The sequence below is a fragment of the Taurulus bubalis genome (assembly GCF_910589615.1).
Source record: "Taurulus bubalis genome assembly, chromosome: 13".
NCBI classification, from domain to species: domain Eukaryota; kingdom Metazoa; phylum Chordata; class Actinopteri; order Perciformes; family Cottidae; genus Taurulus; species Taurulus bubalis.
The window spans coordinates 15641825-15657849 of record NC_136601.1 but is presented as its reverse complement, the minus strand read 5'-3'; the positions used below and the strand labels follow the sequence as shown (position 1 = coordinate 15657849).

Sequence of the window (16025 nt, the reverse complement as noted above, 5' to 3'; positions counted from 1 at the left end):
AAGGCTCGCACAGCTGTAGTCCATATGACGACGGCATCTATTAATCTGTGATATAGTGCTAAATGCAAAGCAGGCTACAAGGAAACAAAGAAGAGGAAGAGGATATGTCCTTTCTGACAAAGTCCACCCTGAAAACACATATACAGGAACCATCAACATTTCCTGGGAATCATTTTGCCCTTAAAGACTGTTGTTGGAATCTACCAAAGACGTTTTTATTTCCCTACTATAAGTGTATAGTAAGACAGGTTACATTGTCGGGAAACTATTCTGGAAAGTGAAGCATCTGTGAAAAAAGATTGACAGAAAACCCCCCCACAGACCAACGTCTGTGTGCGTTTGTGAAACTCAATTCTGTGCAGTAGCAGGATAAAAAGTATTTTGTACTTTATAAAACTGTATATTTTCTTCCCTGGTTAGAAATCTGCTGCACACTGTAAAAAGCCACCTGGGCTTTCTGCCACAGGATATCCTCTTCATAACTGACTTCATACACAGAGAATTTAAAGCAATGCAGTCAGTTACTGGGAGCCTCACATTACACATGCCTGCAGACATCAAAACAAACACACGTGCACAAAATACATACAAGCACAGTCAAGCAGACACACACACAAACACACACAAAAACACACACACACACATTAATACATAAAAAAAGACTGCCTACAGCTCATAGTACAGCAGAACAAATCTAAAACGAGATCACTTATAAAAACAAATTTCCTGCGTTTATTATTTTTTAAATGGTCATTAATGGATCGTATATGGCCAGCGTATTGGTCCTGTGGCAACAGATTATATAGGTAGCTGCAAGCTTCCGGTCTGATTTACTATGGCTTTAAAAACAAAATGCAGCCCTTGGTGTTGGCTCCATCGCGGGCCTCTCTAAAGCCGGCTTTCCTCCTCTCCTTCTCCAGGTGAGGGAGCAGGAAGTCTGCAGCCTCCCCTCCGCCTTCTGAGTGAAAGGCTGACCCAGACAGGCCGGTTAACACCAGCAGACTGCTGATGGGCTTCACACAAGACGTCACACTGACAGATAGCTGGAGTACAATCGTCCCCCATCACATATGTAGGATCTTAGTGTCACAAAAAATATGAATAGCTGTACCTAGAGCAGACATAAATTCATGTGCATTTTTTTATCTATGTGAACATGTTAAATACGTCAAGGAACCCCGCTGTATGCATGCTCTCTCAGTTATATAAATACACACAAAGACACATGAGGGGCCCGTTTCCCTTCAGTGCGTTAATGAGCTCTTATCTGATGGAAATTGATCTGAGCGCACAACCAGGGGTCTGACCTCCTGCCCTCATATACACTAACACCAAAAACGCAGTCCTGACTTTGACTTCATTTGAACTTACACCTACTTCAAATGCAATACATCAAGACGGGCTTGATTAAACGATTGTTTGGTCTACATACAGAGGGAAAGGTCACATCTTCTAATTGGTTGATTTGAGCGACCAACCATCCCAAACTCAGAGGATATTCAAAATCACAAAAGACAAAGAAAAGTCCTCACAAGTGTCTCATCAAAGCTGTCATAGCACCCAAAGTATTGTTTTTTTGAGGAGGGAAGACGCATTGTTTGCGTTTGTTTTAAAATTCAACTAAATATTCAAGAAGTAACACCCCTGACCATTACAAATCTTATAAAATAAAAACTGTCAAACTGTCAGAGGATGACCGTGTTGTTTTAGCACCCTCTCCCGATGCACAGTTTCCAGTGACTGAGTCACGCTAATGGGTGCATCTGGCTGGCATTTCTTTTTGGGCCTGTGCCCGAGAGTGGGCCGCTTGCGTCCCCCCGGAGCTGGTATCAGACCTGTTAAACAGCCTTTTAATGCAAATTGCAGAGATGACAATCCACTCCCCCTACACAGGACACATGCAGGCCCCACATGGTTCTTATTAGCTCAGGCACCATAAAGGTGTTGTGTCCATGTGTAAGTAATGAATGTGTGTGTAGGTTTGTGTGGGAGCATACGTAGTGTGTGTCTGTTGAGGCAACAGGCGGGTGTTAATTGCAAACACCTGCTTTTAAGCAGAGTTGGTCTCAGCGACATCGTTTGCCTTTAGCCTTAACGATGGCTGGCTGTGTTGGATCTGTGAGCATAAAAGTGTCACAACAATGCTGCAGGAGGTAAATGTCCCTCAGAGTCAAATGCTTTGTATAGGCAGTGTCTCTGCTACACCAGTGAGGACAGAACCAGAGGGCTTTGCCTTCAAAATACTTATATTTTTCATCAGAAGTGAGTCATTCAGTCAGAACCTTCAATACCAAATTTCCAGCGCTGCTGCGAAAGTGCTGCCCCCTGTTGGGCCCCTGTCTTCATGCACGCTGAAAGGTGAGAGCACCCTGATGCTGAGGGCATAGCTTTAATGGCAGAAATGCCACTCATGCTGTGTGGCAGTGTGTCTCGCACACACATACAGGCAGAAATACCTTGGCCTGTGATCCTGGTGGTGAGAGATTCAAGTTTCAGGTGGGAAGAGCTGGTGCTAAAGAGAGAGGAGGTCTCTTCTTACCAGGTCGTGTTGAGAGAGGTGCCGCTGTCGGCCCCTCAAAGGCTCAGGGACAGAAACTCAGACTCACGCACACACACACACACACACACACACAAAACCACACGCAGCCATATGAAACCATGACCAGACTGCGCACTCACAAGGACACAGATGGGATGCACACATTTAGGAACAGCTCGGCTCAGAAACATCTACATAAAAGCATTTTACACGAGTCACATACTTCATATAGCCCAAAAAGCACCAGGAACGTCTCCCCAAATCTAAGTTTATCGGCTGAGAAGTAAACACATTTTATGGAGAAAAGTTAACAAGTCTGTATTGAGCAATCTGGGGAATTGTTGGGATGAGGAAGAAAAAATATTTTCAGAGGGATTTAGTTGCATAAAAGCCGCAATAAACAAAATAGCCTTTTGTTTCAGCCCCCCAAAAACACACCATATTTAAAGCCAAGAAACTGGAAAAATATAACTTTAAATAGACTTCTGAATAGTTGTGGAGGAATTGTATTTCAGTGCAAAAACCGCTTGATTACATAGCAGTTTAGCAGAATTGTGAGGAAAATGGGATGCAACATCTGATACAATAATACGATCTAATAAATGACTACATTCAAATGTCAGCATGGCCTAATCTGACAACATTTTACAAGATGCATATACCTCTAATTACAATTCTGCTGCGTCATGCTGAGTAGAAATGCAGTGAATGTATACAAGAGGAATTACAGTAACGACCTACCACATGCAGTGACAGTGTCAGGGGCTTTGCTGAATCCAATGCAAACAACAAACACTTGCACCAACTTCGCTAAGCAGCCAGGCAGAGCCAGCAAGCCATCCTGGCACGGCAGACTTCAGACTGGAAAACTGAATGTGTTGAAAGCGGGCCAGAAATTCCACTTGTGAACGCTTTCACCTGTTCTTGTTGTTGCGGGGCTGTTCACACCCGGAGAAGAAGAGAAAGAGAAAGAAAGAAGAGCCAGGGAAAGAAATTCCCCAATGTGAAGATAAGCAAAAAGCTTAACCTCTGCCGTAACTTTTGGATACAACGCTTTAAATAGAAGAAAATGTGTGCAAGCAGATTTTTTTAAAACTGGAATGTCGTGAATGCCTCAATACATGTGCATGTTTCAATAAATCACACACACACACACACGCCAGTGAATTCCTCTGTAATAATCCACAATTTCCTCTTCATAGGTAAAATAGCCCATGTGTTAAATACACATCTGATCAGTTGGTCACATCCACTGATGTTCACCAATAAAGAGCAGCAGCTTTACCCAAAGTAAAAAAGAAAATCACCTTCTTTTTAATTCACAGGCATGACAGGGGGACTCAGTGTGTAACATGATGTGGATCACACACTGTTCTCCACCCGTGGAACCATCACAAGCTCTGTAATGAACACCGCAAGCCAAACGTGGCCAATCTTGGCACACCGCTGCTACATCTTTTAAAGTGAGCATCCCCCACCGACAAGAGGCTGCAGGGCTCAGGCTGGACGTCCCGACCCCGCTGCTCTGCTGAGTGTAGAGCTCTATTGTCACAGTGTGGGCCCTACACTCATGGCTCAGGGGCCGTAATCATCAACACGCACACATACACTCTCCATGTTCAAGAGAGCTGCCAAAAGCATCATAGGCAGACAAACAATCAGGTCGTACCTAGGTTATAACTTGATATCTGATAGGGAAGAGAGATTTGTCTTGTTGGATTTATTTGTGTTTTTTTGGTAAGTGGTACTAATTAAAGAGCAGAGACATACCTGGAGGACAGGAGCACTCTTGGCCAACATCCCTAGTTGTCCGGAATTTTGGCATCAGCACCACCACTTTCTGCAGACACACAGAACAAATCCCAAAGCAAAATAAAAACGTGGAGATCATTATGAAACAATCAGAGCATGGGACAATATTTAAATATTCTCAATGGGCACCAATTACAATTTTGGGGTCATAATCTTCTTCCCATTACATACAGCATGATAAGCTTCCTCCGTGTAATGCAATTATGGTTAGTGTCTCATCAGTGGTTATGTCACCCTATAAAGATATTTAACTGCAAACTAATTGGCCAGCTGCATGCAAGGTTGATCCCTAAGGTCATTCATTAAAAGGGACTGATTTTTAGAGAAAAATAATTAGGGTGCAATTGGCAAAAAGGGCCACGTCTGTGCGTTTGTGTGCCTCGCTGCACACGTTCCCTGCTATTACGCACATTTTACGCACCGGCGAGCAGTGTGACTGAGGTTCACACACACAATATATATATATATATATATATATATATATATATATATATATATATATATATATATATATATATATATATGAATTTATCAACGACAGTATACGTCATGTACCTCTTCAACGAGCCTCCCTATTGACCTGCTTAGCTCTGGAATTAGAGTCCCATCCTCGTTTAGACAAGCTGAGAGCGGCAGATAGATGGACGCTTTGTCAGTCTCAGGCTGCAGGCGGTGCTCCAGCAAGGTGGTCTTGAAGCCCATCACGCTACACACGATGATGGAGCCCAGGGACATCAGCAAGCACAGACCGATGAGGAAACCTGGAAGACACCGCTGGAACGCGGACTTGGGAGCACACCGACACACCGGCTTACTTTCCCCGATAGAGTTGCTGGCTGTAAACATGTTGAAATCCTGCTGAAGTCCTCTTGATGAACAGGAAATATAAGAAAGATGCCTTGCTTAGCTGTTGAAGTTCTACTCAGGCTGCGGACTAACGGAACAGCAGATTCCCAACACTCAGCTGCAGTACACTGGGCTCCGGGTTCAAAGCGCTGTCTTAAATTAGTCTTGGAACAAGAGGCAGCAGCAGCGCACACCGGGTTTACGCGCACACAGATGGGAGTGATCTGGATGCCAACCAGAGAAGAGGCGCCTTCTAACTTGCAGGTCGTTGTTTCCTGTCGGGGAGTTTCCTATATGGATGTGCAAGTGCAACTACCAATGGGTCCAATTGTCTGCCTGCCTTAAAGTTGCACGTTCAACTAGTTGCGATGCGCCCGCCCTGCTGACCACGTGGGAGACTGCAGATTGACAGCTGCCCGTGAGTGAGACTGTGAGGGTTTGTCTTGGCCAACTTCTTACTCAGGCATCTCAGCACAATATGTTCCAGGCCGTGCAGTTTATTTAATTTCAGTTTGAGTTTATCAACCCACTGAAATTAACTCGAACAGTGACTGATGATGATTAATGCAATTAACTTACATCTGCGGACTAAATATTGAAACATCGAATTACACGACCGGTTCATGTTCACCTTTAACTGTGATTTGTGAGATGACATTTATTTGAACTAGAAAGTAGATTATATCGCCCCATATTGTCAATGGGGGAAGGCATTTTAAGTACAACTTGAGGACCACAGATCTCTGGCTGTAGTTTACAAGGACGTACATCTTCTCGATAACTTAAGCCAGCCGGGGTTGCATGCATACTTGTTTTATTTTACTGTGTCTCTTGCTGCTGTAATTTTGCAATTTCCCTACTGCGGGACTAATAAAGGATTATTTTACTTTCTTAATTCAGATGAAATGTTCCTTTTCAATGCAGACTTTGGGCAACAGCTTTTAAGCCTCAACCATGTGACTTGAAGCAGCAGATGCCTCAGTAATCTGAAGCGTTTTACTGCCATCCTGTGGATGTATGCTGCTGCTGCAAGTACAAACAAGAAACTTCTGTCATCTATTCACGTTTATTGAGAAAATGTACATTATACTGCAAAAGTTACACAACCACTCAGTGAAAAAGGAAACACCTGAACAAATTTTATGTACAAGGATTTTCTGCCCGCTATAGCTTTGATTTCCCTCTTCAGTGCTAAATAAATTATTATTGGTGAGACTGATGCAGATAAGGCAATAACATTCCCCTTCACCAACGTGACAATGCAGAGAAACAACATGGACACAATTGAACTATTCATTAATTTAAAAAAAAAAACAGCTTTAGCAGTATCTGCTTCAGTGATACAAATTAAGTTACAATGGCAAATAAATAGAAATAAATTGGAGGATTCATTACATCAAAATATGCCACCGATGTCAACATAACTTGAGTGAAAGACTGACAGGAAACACTGGCGTAGGACAGGACACAGCGAAGCAGGGCAGTGGACTGATACAGTCAGTTAAGGTACTCCTCTCCTGGAGAGTCAGGATGCAGAGACTGGCACTGCGCCCCATGATGAACATCATGGTGAGAGTCAGACCCCGACCAGGGTCACAATTCAGAGGTTGGCAGGTTCCAGAGTTCAGTCTTTTTTGCTGCTGCTTCTGCTTCTGCTGCTTTTGCTACTGCTCTTGTGGTAGCAGGAGAAGAAGGGATGATGGAGGGCCTGTTCCAGACTGAGGCGCTTAGCTGGGTCATACTCCAGCATCTTCTCTACGAGGTCAAACAGCTGGTGGTGGTCTTCGCCCTTAGACAACATGTAATGCTGATGGGAAAAGAAGGACAATTGTAAAGTATGTCACGATTAATCACGAGCGGTGCATTTTAAGTTTAGTTAAAGATTACAACCTAGGTAACTAATGTACACGGTTGACAAAACAGAAAAGAGCCCTGCAGTAAATACCAGTTTGGTGGTGCTCAATTTATTCAGCCGCGAAGTGTAAAAATACTCAGTGACAAGTAAAAGTCCTGCATTCAAAATGTTACTTAAGTACAAAAGTACAAATGTTGTACAAAGTACAAAAGCATTAATATCAAAATATAGCCTATATTACTGAATTATAATTATTGATTCAAATAACATTTGTCACTGTTGCAACTGGTAAAAGAGGAGCTACTTAATACATTCAATAATTAGGCTACATACTACTTATTAATACATCATTGTTTATTCGTTAATTTATATTTTCTAGTGAGAATCTGAATCTGCAAAGTAGCCCAACTAGCAATTAATTTAGTCAAATAAATGTAGTGAAGATAAAACAATATTTCCCTCAGATGTATCAAAGGAGGAAGGAAAAAAAAAATATTCAAGTGAAGTATAATTACCTCAAAATTGTAATTAAGTACAGTACTGAAGTAGCCTAATCCCTTTTCATGTATTCAAGCAGCTTGGCTCAAAGGCTACATGTAGCAAATTAGGATGTGTGTCTGTTAGTGTTGTAACTCTGAACAGAACACAGGTGGCTTTGGATGTACTGATTGCTACCCTGCTAGCCAACATGTAAACATCAGAGATTTGGAGTTTTTAGAAGTCACATTTGATCGATAGATGTATTTTCATATGGAATTGTTAGCGCACAGGAGCCCATCGACACAAACGGTATTCAGTAGTTTTTATTTTACCTTGAGGGGTTTGCAGTGTTTCTTGATATATCTCCCAGAAGAGCCGTGGACATCCCAGTCAAGCTTGGACCGGTGGACATACCGCCTTTTTCTGTACAACAGTGAAAATTAACTTTGTATCAATAAAAAAAATTAGGAATCAACGCCATCTGCAAAGTATGTTCAGGTGGCCTCATAGTGTGAATATTTTTTTTTGGGGGGGGGGGGGGGGGGGGGAGATTTGTGTCTCAGACAATCACATAGGCCAGTTAGCGGTGTACGTACTTGGTTTTCTGCAGGAGGTTTGCGGGGAGGGGGCCCAGGACTCTCTCCATCATAGCAAGGTGCTCTTTGCTGTCATGAGTCTGAAGGCAAAATAATATGACACATCTTTTCAAATGCCATGGTGAATGTCACAGTATTAATAATTGTATCATACTCTCTACCGCCTCATACCTGGAAAAGAGTATTTCCAAGGTAGTACTCAATGAGTATGCAGCCCACACTCCAGACATCACAGGCATGGCCCCAGCCCAGATCTGAAAGAGACGACATTAACTCAACAAATCACCACCGAATGATCCGTCTAAAGCTTCGAAGCAGTGCTTTATAACAGCCACGTACCTAAAATTACTTCAGGAGCACGGTAGTGCCGTGTCGACACCACAGAGGTGTGGTGCTCGTGTTCATATGTGGCGTTACCAAAATCCACAAGTTTCACATCTGCGTTCTTCAATGTCCGGTCATCTCGTTTCTGAGGACAAGAACAGAATCATGCTACACACAGAGACAAACAAGAAGTTTGGGCATTAGGCCAATACTTTAGCGGGTATGATTACACTTACCAGTTCAGGGTTGTACTCCATAAGATACTCTGAATCAATGAAGAGAATGTTCTCAGGCTTCAGGTCTGTGTGAGTCAGCTTGTTTTTATGCAGAACTGAAAGAAAAGACCACATACATTTTTAAACTAAGAAATGTTTTATTTGTATTTATTTATTTTTGCATACCGTATTTTCCGTGCATCCATGCGCCAATTACTCACATCGCACAGCCCGGATGATCTGGTATGCCATGTGCCGGATGTTCTCTATGGGGAATGGCTGGAAATTGTTTTCCTTGAGGTAATCATAGGTGCTGAGGCCAAGCAATTCAAAGGAAATACAAATGTGGCCATGGTAGTCAAACCAGTCCAGTATGTGTACACAAGCACTAAAGAGGAGGAGAGGTATAGCAGATACAAAGTCAGTTTCTTTAGTGGAGAAATTCTGAAAATACTTTAATATATGATGACTGCAAGGTGATCTGGTATTTGTCTATGGATTTACTTACTATCTTTTATCAGAGTCGAGGGCTTTCAACTGTTCAAGCACCTCTACCTCAGACATAGCTGCCTCACGGTAGCGGTCTATGTTTTTAATGATCTTCAGAGCCACTCGAGCTCCATCACTGAAAATAGACAACGTAAATACTTTTAATATTGAATGCAGCAGAAGAAGCGAGTGAGAAAGAAATATAACAAAATGTTGATCTGAAAAGAATATTTTCTTACTTAGAGTGATCAATGCATTCAACTACCTTCCCAAAGGCACCTTCTCCTAGAGTATTCACAATCTCATCTACAGAAAATGGAGAGTTGTAGTTAGAAACACAGCACTGACAAAGTGAAACACTGCCCTTTGGCTGGTGCACTGCCTGATGTTTCATAGCTCTGTTTAGCTACATGACTATAAACAGGCTTCTGAACACTGGAATACAAATCAATGCTAAATATGTTACACTGACAAGCAGTATTTAACCAAATACTTGTTTGGACTAAGACTAATGTTTGGAAATAAAAACCAGACAAGAGTGAGAGAGACAAAGTGTGAACAGTAGAAAAAAAAAAGGTATATATTCTATACATCTTGCTCTCAGCATGTCTCCACTGTGATAGATGAGGTGACCCTCGTCATCATCCTCAACACTCCTGGATCTTTTCCTGCTCCTGCGCTGTTGGCTCCTCCTCTGCACGCCGCAATCCGCCATCACATCAATAACCCATCAGTCAGCCAGCACCAGGCCACCACAATGCGACATCGTCATTCATTCAACCAGGCCAAGGGGGGAGGTGGAGGGGTGGATAGATTCGGCCCGTTCAGTTACACCGCCAGACGAATGGACGGAGCAGCAAATTCAAATTCAGCCCCGTCAGAGAAATTGGGCGGCAGCCACCACATAGTGTGTGTTACAGAAGAAAAACATGGCAACAAGATTTTCAGATGAGAGACTTTCTCAGAGTAGTACAGAAAAAAAACTGAACGTGATTGATTACAGTCTATCTGCATGTAGTTTTTGTAACTCTTCCAAAACAACTTAATTCTTAACTAGCATGTCCCATAACAGCAAACTATGATTTCAGCACAAATACTGGGTCTATTTTTCTCTAGCAAATCTATAAACACTCACAACCTCTGAGCCCCCCACTAGTCATTATTGAAAATCATGCTTAATAGTGAAGAGTGGGACACACAGAGAGATACAGAGACAAAGAGATTGGTGTTATGCATTGGCTAAACACCAGTGATGACCCATTCAAATTGGTGGCTAAAGACAGGAGAGGGGAGTAGAGGGGAGAAGGAGGTTCTCGTACCGAGGAGGATCTGTGCCGAGAGTGGCTACGTCTGCGCCTTCTGTCTCTCTGCCTGCGGCTGCTTCGCCTACTGCGACCACTGCGCCCAGATGACTTGCTGTAGTGGTGCCAGTCACGGTCTCTGTCCTTGCAGGTGCCATCACGGCTGACTTCCTCACATGCCATGCCCAAACTGTGGTCCTGGGTGGTTCCGCCCCGAGAATTCAGGCCCTGGTTCGAACTACGGGTCTCCAAATAGTGCCTGCAGTCAAACACAAAATGACACACATGGGAAAAAAATAAACAAGGTCTAAAAAGCGCAGGTCAGTCCAGGAACAGCTCAGTTCTCGTCTGTGATAATGCTCTCGATATTAAGACTTTATGAAATGGTGCTAATGGTCCGCCCGTTTCCTGACACTGTATCCCCTGAACCTTTTACGTAACATTTTTAATTAGCAACATACTTGTTTACAGCCAACAAACACCAAGCGTCGTGTTCATGGAGAGGCTACGTTTAAAAAAAGAATTTTCTCAAAAGTTTCTCCTTGTGAATAGCATATTTTGGGCACAACCTGATAGTGTGTAATACTATATGTGATTCTGCACCTGTAGATATCTGTGCGCCAGAAGGTGACAACTATGTGGTATCATTTCTGCCAATACGAAATGCAGAGAACTAAAAACAACCATTACCAATCAACAGTTCCTTATATGCCTTGCTGAAAAACACCACACAGTTTTCTCATTACGATTACTTAGAATGTTTTTGATCCCTTCCAGCAGGCCATGTTTGCAACTAAGCATCTAAAAAAGACCAAGAGACACCGCGGCCCGAGCACCCTGCTGGTGTCAGTTGTCTTCCAGGAGGAAGTCTGCCTCTCTACAGAATTAAAATTAGAGTAAAAATGGAAACATATAATGTAACCCCACAGCCATCAACATGCCCACAAAAAGCTCGAATTGCAAAACATTAACATTGCACATAACTTCACCAGATGACACTGAAATTGCAAATTGTCTGTTAGAGAATTTGAAAAACTGTCAAATATATCATCTAGTCAAATGTATTTTAGGGGCAAAAAGATCATTTAAAAAAAAAAAAAACTGTATGTCTGACTTTCCACCATGAAAACAAACACTACAACGCATACAATGCACGAGGAGCACAAGTTGGTTACAAATCTGAAGCCGTATTCCTAAAATTCCAAAGCCTAGCAACAGTAGAAATGGACTTATCTAATAATAGTTTACAGGATGATGACTTTGTAAAATAGTTGCGCCTCAATTTAACCTGTGTCATTGCTAATATTTTTTGTTTGTCAGGTATGTCATTAATCAGATGCCAGAAATGTACTTTGGTGGAGGACACAAGATATCATTTATATACCATTTTAAAATAATTTATTGATTTTCATCCTGCTATTTATCTAATGCGTGCCAACATTCTCCCCTATAATTAATATTTTAAAAAAAATAATATTATTATTAATATATATATATATATATATATATATCCCAAGCACATAAGTAGTGTTGATAGCCTTTACACCTTAATTAGAATAAGACACCAAAACGCCCCAAAAGGTCTTATAATTTAAGAAAGGCTCTTTATACAATAAATACTGATATTATATTATCTATAAATAGGATATTTACCCATCACACATCTTCTGTTGAAGATGAGTTCTTCTGGACTTATTTTCTCTTTCGCTGCTGTGCGAATCTTGTTTCCTTCTTTTACGACACTCCATTCTCTCTTCCCAGCTGTACTCAAGCCAGACCCCTGGAGAGCGCAATCGCTTCGAGTTGCGCATCTGAAAGACAAGGAAAACTGGTCAAAATAGAATTTCACATAATCCTAAATTACTTAGTTCTGTTATTTGTCAATTGTTGCAATGTTTGCCATGGACTCAGTTGCTGCATTACAATTGGGATTGTTTCTTGCAATACCTTTAACCCCATGTAAACTACCCAATAGTATGTATTATAGGACAGTATCCAGCTATAAATTGCTGGTTGTACAACAGTATATATAAATAAAAAGGGAGTAGAGCTTAAATGTTTTATCCAAAAAGTAATGTTGATAACATTTCAATGGAGACAATAATAAAGAAATAACACATCCAAAGCTTTTAGAACAGTGCAACACATAAATATTTTCTGCTTTAAAAAAAAAAAAAAGTAATTATGAATGAATAATTAAGGCTCAAAATTAATGTTAAAATATCTGTGACATTTAGTTGCCACTCCTAACACGGCTTGTTTTGAGCCAATAGTATAACAACGTTGGTATCACATGATATCTCTATGTAAGCAACTTCACTCAGTTAGGAATCCCAAGTGCTCCTCAAAATGAGAAAAAAGGCTTAAATCGCGGCGGAGCTACATTAGCATGAGACAGTTGCGTCTAGTTACCTAATGGTCAAGTTATAACTATTTAGTCAGACGCATGACTTCAAACAATGTCAGCTATAACGAATACCTTCATAAACCTGCACTATACTGGAGCTTAGACGACAAGCTAAACATTACCCAAAGCTAAATAGCCATGTCATACAATTAGGATGAACATCACATGATTAAAATGTAAACTGAATCCATAGCCAAGGCAGACCGATAGCCTACACGTATCAAAATGACCACAGAAGACTCGTCACATGATATAATTGTCTTCCTGTGTCTCATTCTACTAAACCATGAAATATGCAGGTTGTGCAACACATTTGTCAAGCAATGAGTTAATGTATCCCCTCTTCAAGTATCCGTTTATTTCTTGAATCTGCAAAACACGTCAAACCCTGAATGAACAACAGAGCTGGGCCATAATAAAACACAATGTACACTCCGCCATGCGGTGAATGCAATGGTAATTGGGTAACGTGCAACGTACAGGGGGGGAAACAAGATGTAATAAAACAAATTGGAGAACACTTGACGCAAACAAGTTATAACTATGGACGATTAATTAACGAATTCAAGCAGATCGGCCTGACACAGTCCGTAGTTTAAACTGTATCCATCGTTTCATGATAACTTGCAACTCAAACTGTAACTTTGGTCAATTGGCCAACGTTAGTCGTGAAAAAAAGCAGAAAGTAGTCGAGTTAGCCTGGTCTCGATATCCAGGCCCACTGCCCGTTGACCACAACTAACGGCGTAAAGTCACAGAGAACAACACACGCGTTACGTCACCCCGCCCAACTTACTACATTTAATTTAAAGAGAGTCTATTGGGACTAACAACTTTACAATATTGACTGCTGCAGTTATATAAAGTTGCGTCCCAATCTACCACCGGTTACCTGCAGTTTCCAGACAAAGTAAATGATCGTCACCAGTCACAGCTAACAGCTAGCTAACTAATTAGCCAGTTGCGCGTCTGCCATGTTGGCGAGACGTCGAATGTAGGTTGAGCTAACAGGCTAACATTAGCCAACATTACGAGGACTACACTAACGTTAACACTGAACAACAGGAAACACAATACAGTGGTGACTAACTGTGACCTTGGTCTTACCTGGCGTTTACAAGAGATTCGGAAGCGTAGGTTTATCGGTTATGATATAAGTATGAACAAAGAAAAACAAAATGCTTCCGACTACTCGTCTTCAAAGATGGCGAGCTTCCCTAACATGTCCAGAATCCGCTCGAACGTTGTTCGGTGACGCAACTCACAATAACAACGCCCACCTCTACTTTGTGTTTTTTATATCCTGAGTACGTCCTTTCAGGTACAACCAAACAGCGCCGCACATATCAAAACTAATAGAATACAAATTGCTATCCCGTGCAACTATATTCATAGTACAATCATAATAATAGTAATATATATCTATAGTTAATTGCATTTGAAGCTGTAAGTATTTAAAATGTAATTTGTTGAAGGTTGATAGCCTAACAGGCTATACACAGGGTATAATAAACCCCTGATGGTACTTTGAATTGTGGGTAAGACATGGCGGCGCCCTGTTTCATACTTGAGGACCACCTTACCCAAATGTGTTAGCGGAGTAATTCAAATTGTACACAAGGATCTAACCGCAGACCGGTGGACGTCGTTAGGTGTATTTGATCATCAATTTGGAAGATGTCGGAAAACACCCAGAAGGAACGCGTCTCTGGAAACGGGCTGTCAAGAGCTGTGATAGCTGAAATGCTGGTGAAGAATTTCGAGAAACTACCTGACATTGATCAGAAAATCTTCAAGTATGGACCCATGTATCTGGGGGGAAACGGAGGCCTTGCAGGACTGATATCCAACAGCTTGTATCGCAGAGCTCTGAACGTCACACAGGCGCCCTTCGCCTCCGGTCTGCCGATGGCTGTGCTGCCCTTCCTGACCACAGTTGCCCTGTACAATGCAGCAGTGTCCGCCCCGCTCATGTCGGGTGACCTCAACTGTCCCTCCTGCGCCCTGATCAGAGGTGCACTTGTTGGCGTGGTCGGTGGCGGGGTCTACCCCATCCTCCTGGCCTTACCTGTGAATATTGGGCTTGCAACCAGGTACAGCACAACGCCGATGCCAGAGAAGGGCAATCTGCTCCGGTACTGGATGGACCTCTCCAGACCGATACTGAGGAGAATGAGGGCGGTGCTGGTGCTTCAGATTGTCTTCGGCACCTACCTGAGCTCCAGGCACTTTGAAACGTACACCAAACTGGCGCAGATAACATTTGGCTCAGGTGGAGAGGCTATCAAGGACTAAAATGTACTCGTTGTTTTCATTGGTTCACAGCTACTCGTGAGAATTCCCCAACAAATGAAATAAAGTGTACCTTTCAGAGATTGCTGGTATATCATTGCATACATTCCCAGCTTTTGCGACACATGGTTTAAAATAATGAAACTTATGTGGCATCTTAATCAGTATGTTCTGAAACTGAAGCAATTCATTTATTCAGGCTTTAAAAAAATAATCAGCTGCATTTTGATGATCCAATAATTGTTTGTCCTTTGCTGCTGACGTTTCTAGTTCCAGCCTCTCAACTGTGCAGATGTGTTGCTTTTCTCTGTTATAGCATTTGAAATCCAATATCTTTGAATTTAGTTTGGTGTTGTATGTAGACAAATCAACCAACTGATTTAGAAAATAATTGAAAGATCAGTCTGTTAGGGAAATGATAATTAGTGGTAGTCCTTTTTAAACATAGTATTTAAAATGGGGCTGCAATTGACTGTTTAATTCCAGATTAATTTGACTCATCTTTTAGTTATGCATGAGTTGCAGATGCCAGGGTTTTCACAGTATTTGTAGCATCTTTTTGTTCCTAATCATACATTTTGAAAATGTCTACATGCAAATGACAGAGTGGTTGTCCATCAATCAAATGTCAGGGCTCCTTCATTGTTTTGACAACCCTAATAGTGTGAATTATGTGCAATGCTTTATTTCAATATTCTGTTCAAGGCACAGCTTGAATGGACTGAAAAGTGGAAATGAATCAAACCAAGCATTGTAACAAAACGAACCAAAAGCAATAAACTAAGCATGGTTTACTTTTATTAATGGCTTAAAGGCTAGTCACACATTTTGCAGTGATGTTGGTGCCAACATTGTGTCTGCTTGGCCTC

General features: G+C 41.7%; 3 protein-coding genes across 3 annotated transcripts in view; 1 reads left to right on the top strand and 2 right to left on the bottom strand.

The window, feature by feature from the left end:
* The window catches only part of LOC306745501 (uncharacterized protein), a gene marked incomplete at its 5' end in the record, with an annotated part of 107669 nt that extends 102472 nt beyond the window's left edge, over nucleotides 1-5197 (bottom strand). The window contains 2 exons of the mRNA XM_079228304.1: nucleotides 4310-4379; nucleotides 4907-5197. Of these exons, the coding sequence (XP_079084430.1) occupies nucleotides 4310-4379; nucleotides 4907-5197 (361 nt within the window). The remainder of the gene's footprint in view (nucleotides 1-4309; nucleotides 4380-4906) is intronic.
* Nucleotides 5198-6250: 1053 nt separating this feature from the next.
* LOC306745873 (dual specificity protein kinase CLK4-like) lies at nucleotides 6251-14095 on the bottom strand. The gene is made up of 13 exons (XM_079228733.1): nucleotides 13972-14095; nucleotides 12111-12268; nucleotides 10476-10716; nucleotides 9748-9850; nucleotides 9396-9462; nucleotides 9176-9292; nucleotides 8889-9055; nucleotides 8689-8783; nucleotides 8468-8597; nucleotides 8300-8382; nucleotides 8129-8208; nucleotides 7865-7955; nucleotides 6251-7004 (listed from the first exon to the last, which is right to left on the bottom strand). Exons 2-13 carry the CDS (start codon nucleotides 12266-12268, stop codon nucleotides 6822-6824), a joined length of 1515 nt encoding a protein of 504 aa, XP_079084859.1. The 5' UTR covers nucleotides 13972-14095; the 3' UTR covers nucleotides 6251-6821.
* A 446-nt stretch (nucleotides 14096-14541) lies between these two features.
* tmem126a (transmembrane protein 126A) lies at nucleotides 14542-15889 on the top strand (the record flags this gene model as incomplete). The annotated part of the gene is made up of 1 exon (XM_079228759.1): nucleotides 14542-15889. The coding sequence occupies one exon, from the start codon at nucleotides 14542-14544 to the stop codon at nucleotides 15157-15159; it is 618 nt and encodes a 205-aa protein (XP_079084885.1). The 3' UTR covers nucleotides 15160-15889.
* Nucleotides 15890-16025: the final 136 nt, after the last annotated feature.

What these genes read in the sequence shown, in the direction of transcription:
- LOC306745873 (XM_079228733.1), bottom strand. Translation starts at nt 12,268, where the DNA reads ATGCGCAACTCGAAGCGATTGCGCTCTCCAGGGGTCTGGCTTGAGTAC. An exon ending in GAATGCATTGATCACTCTAA is followed by an intron (nt 9,293 to 9,395) that starts GTAAGAAAATAT and finishes GTCTATTTTCAG; the next exon opens with TGATGGAGCTCGAGTGGCTC. An exon ending in TTGGAAATACTCTTTTCCAG is followed by an intron (nt 8,209 to 8,299) that starts GTATGAGGCGGT and finishes TTTTGCCTTCAG; the next exon opens with ACTCATGACAGCAAAGAGCA.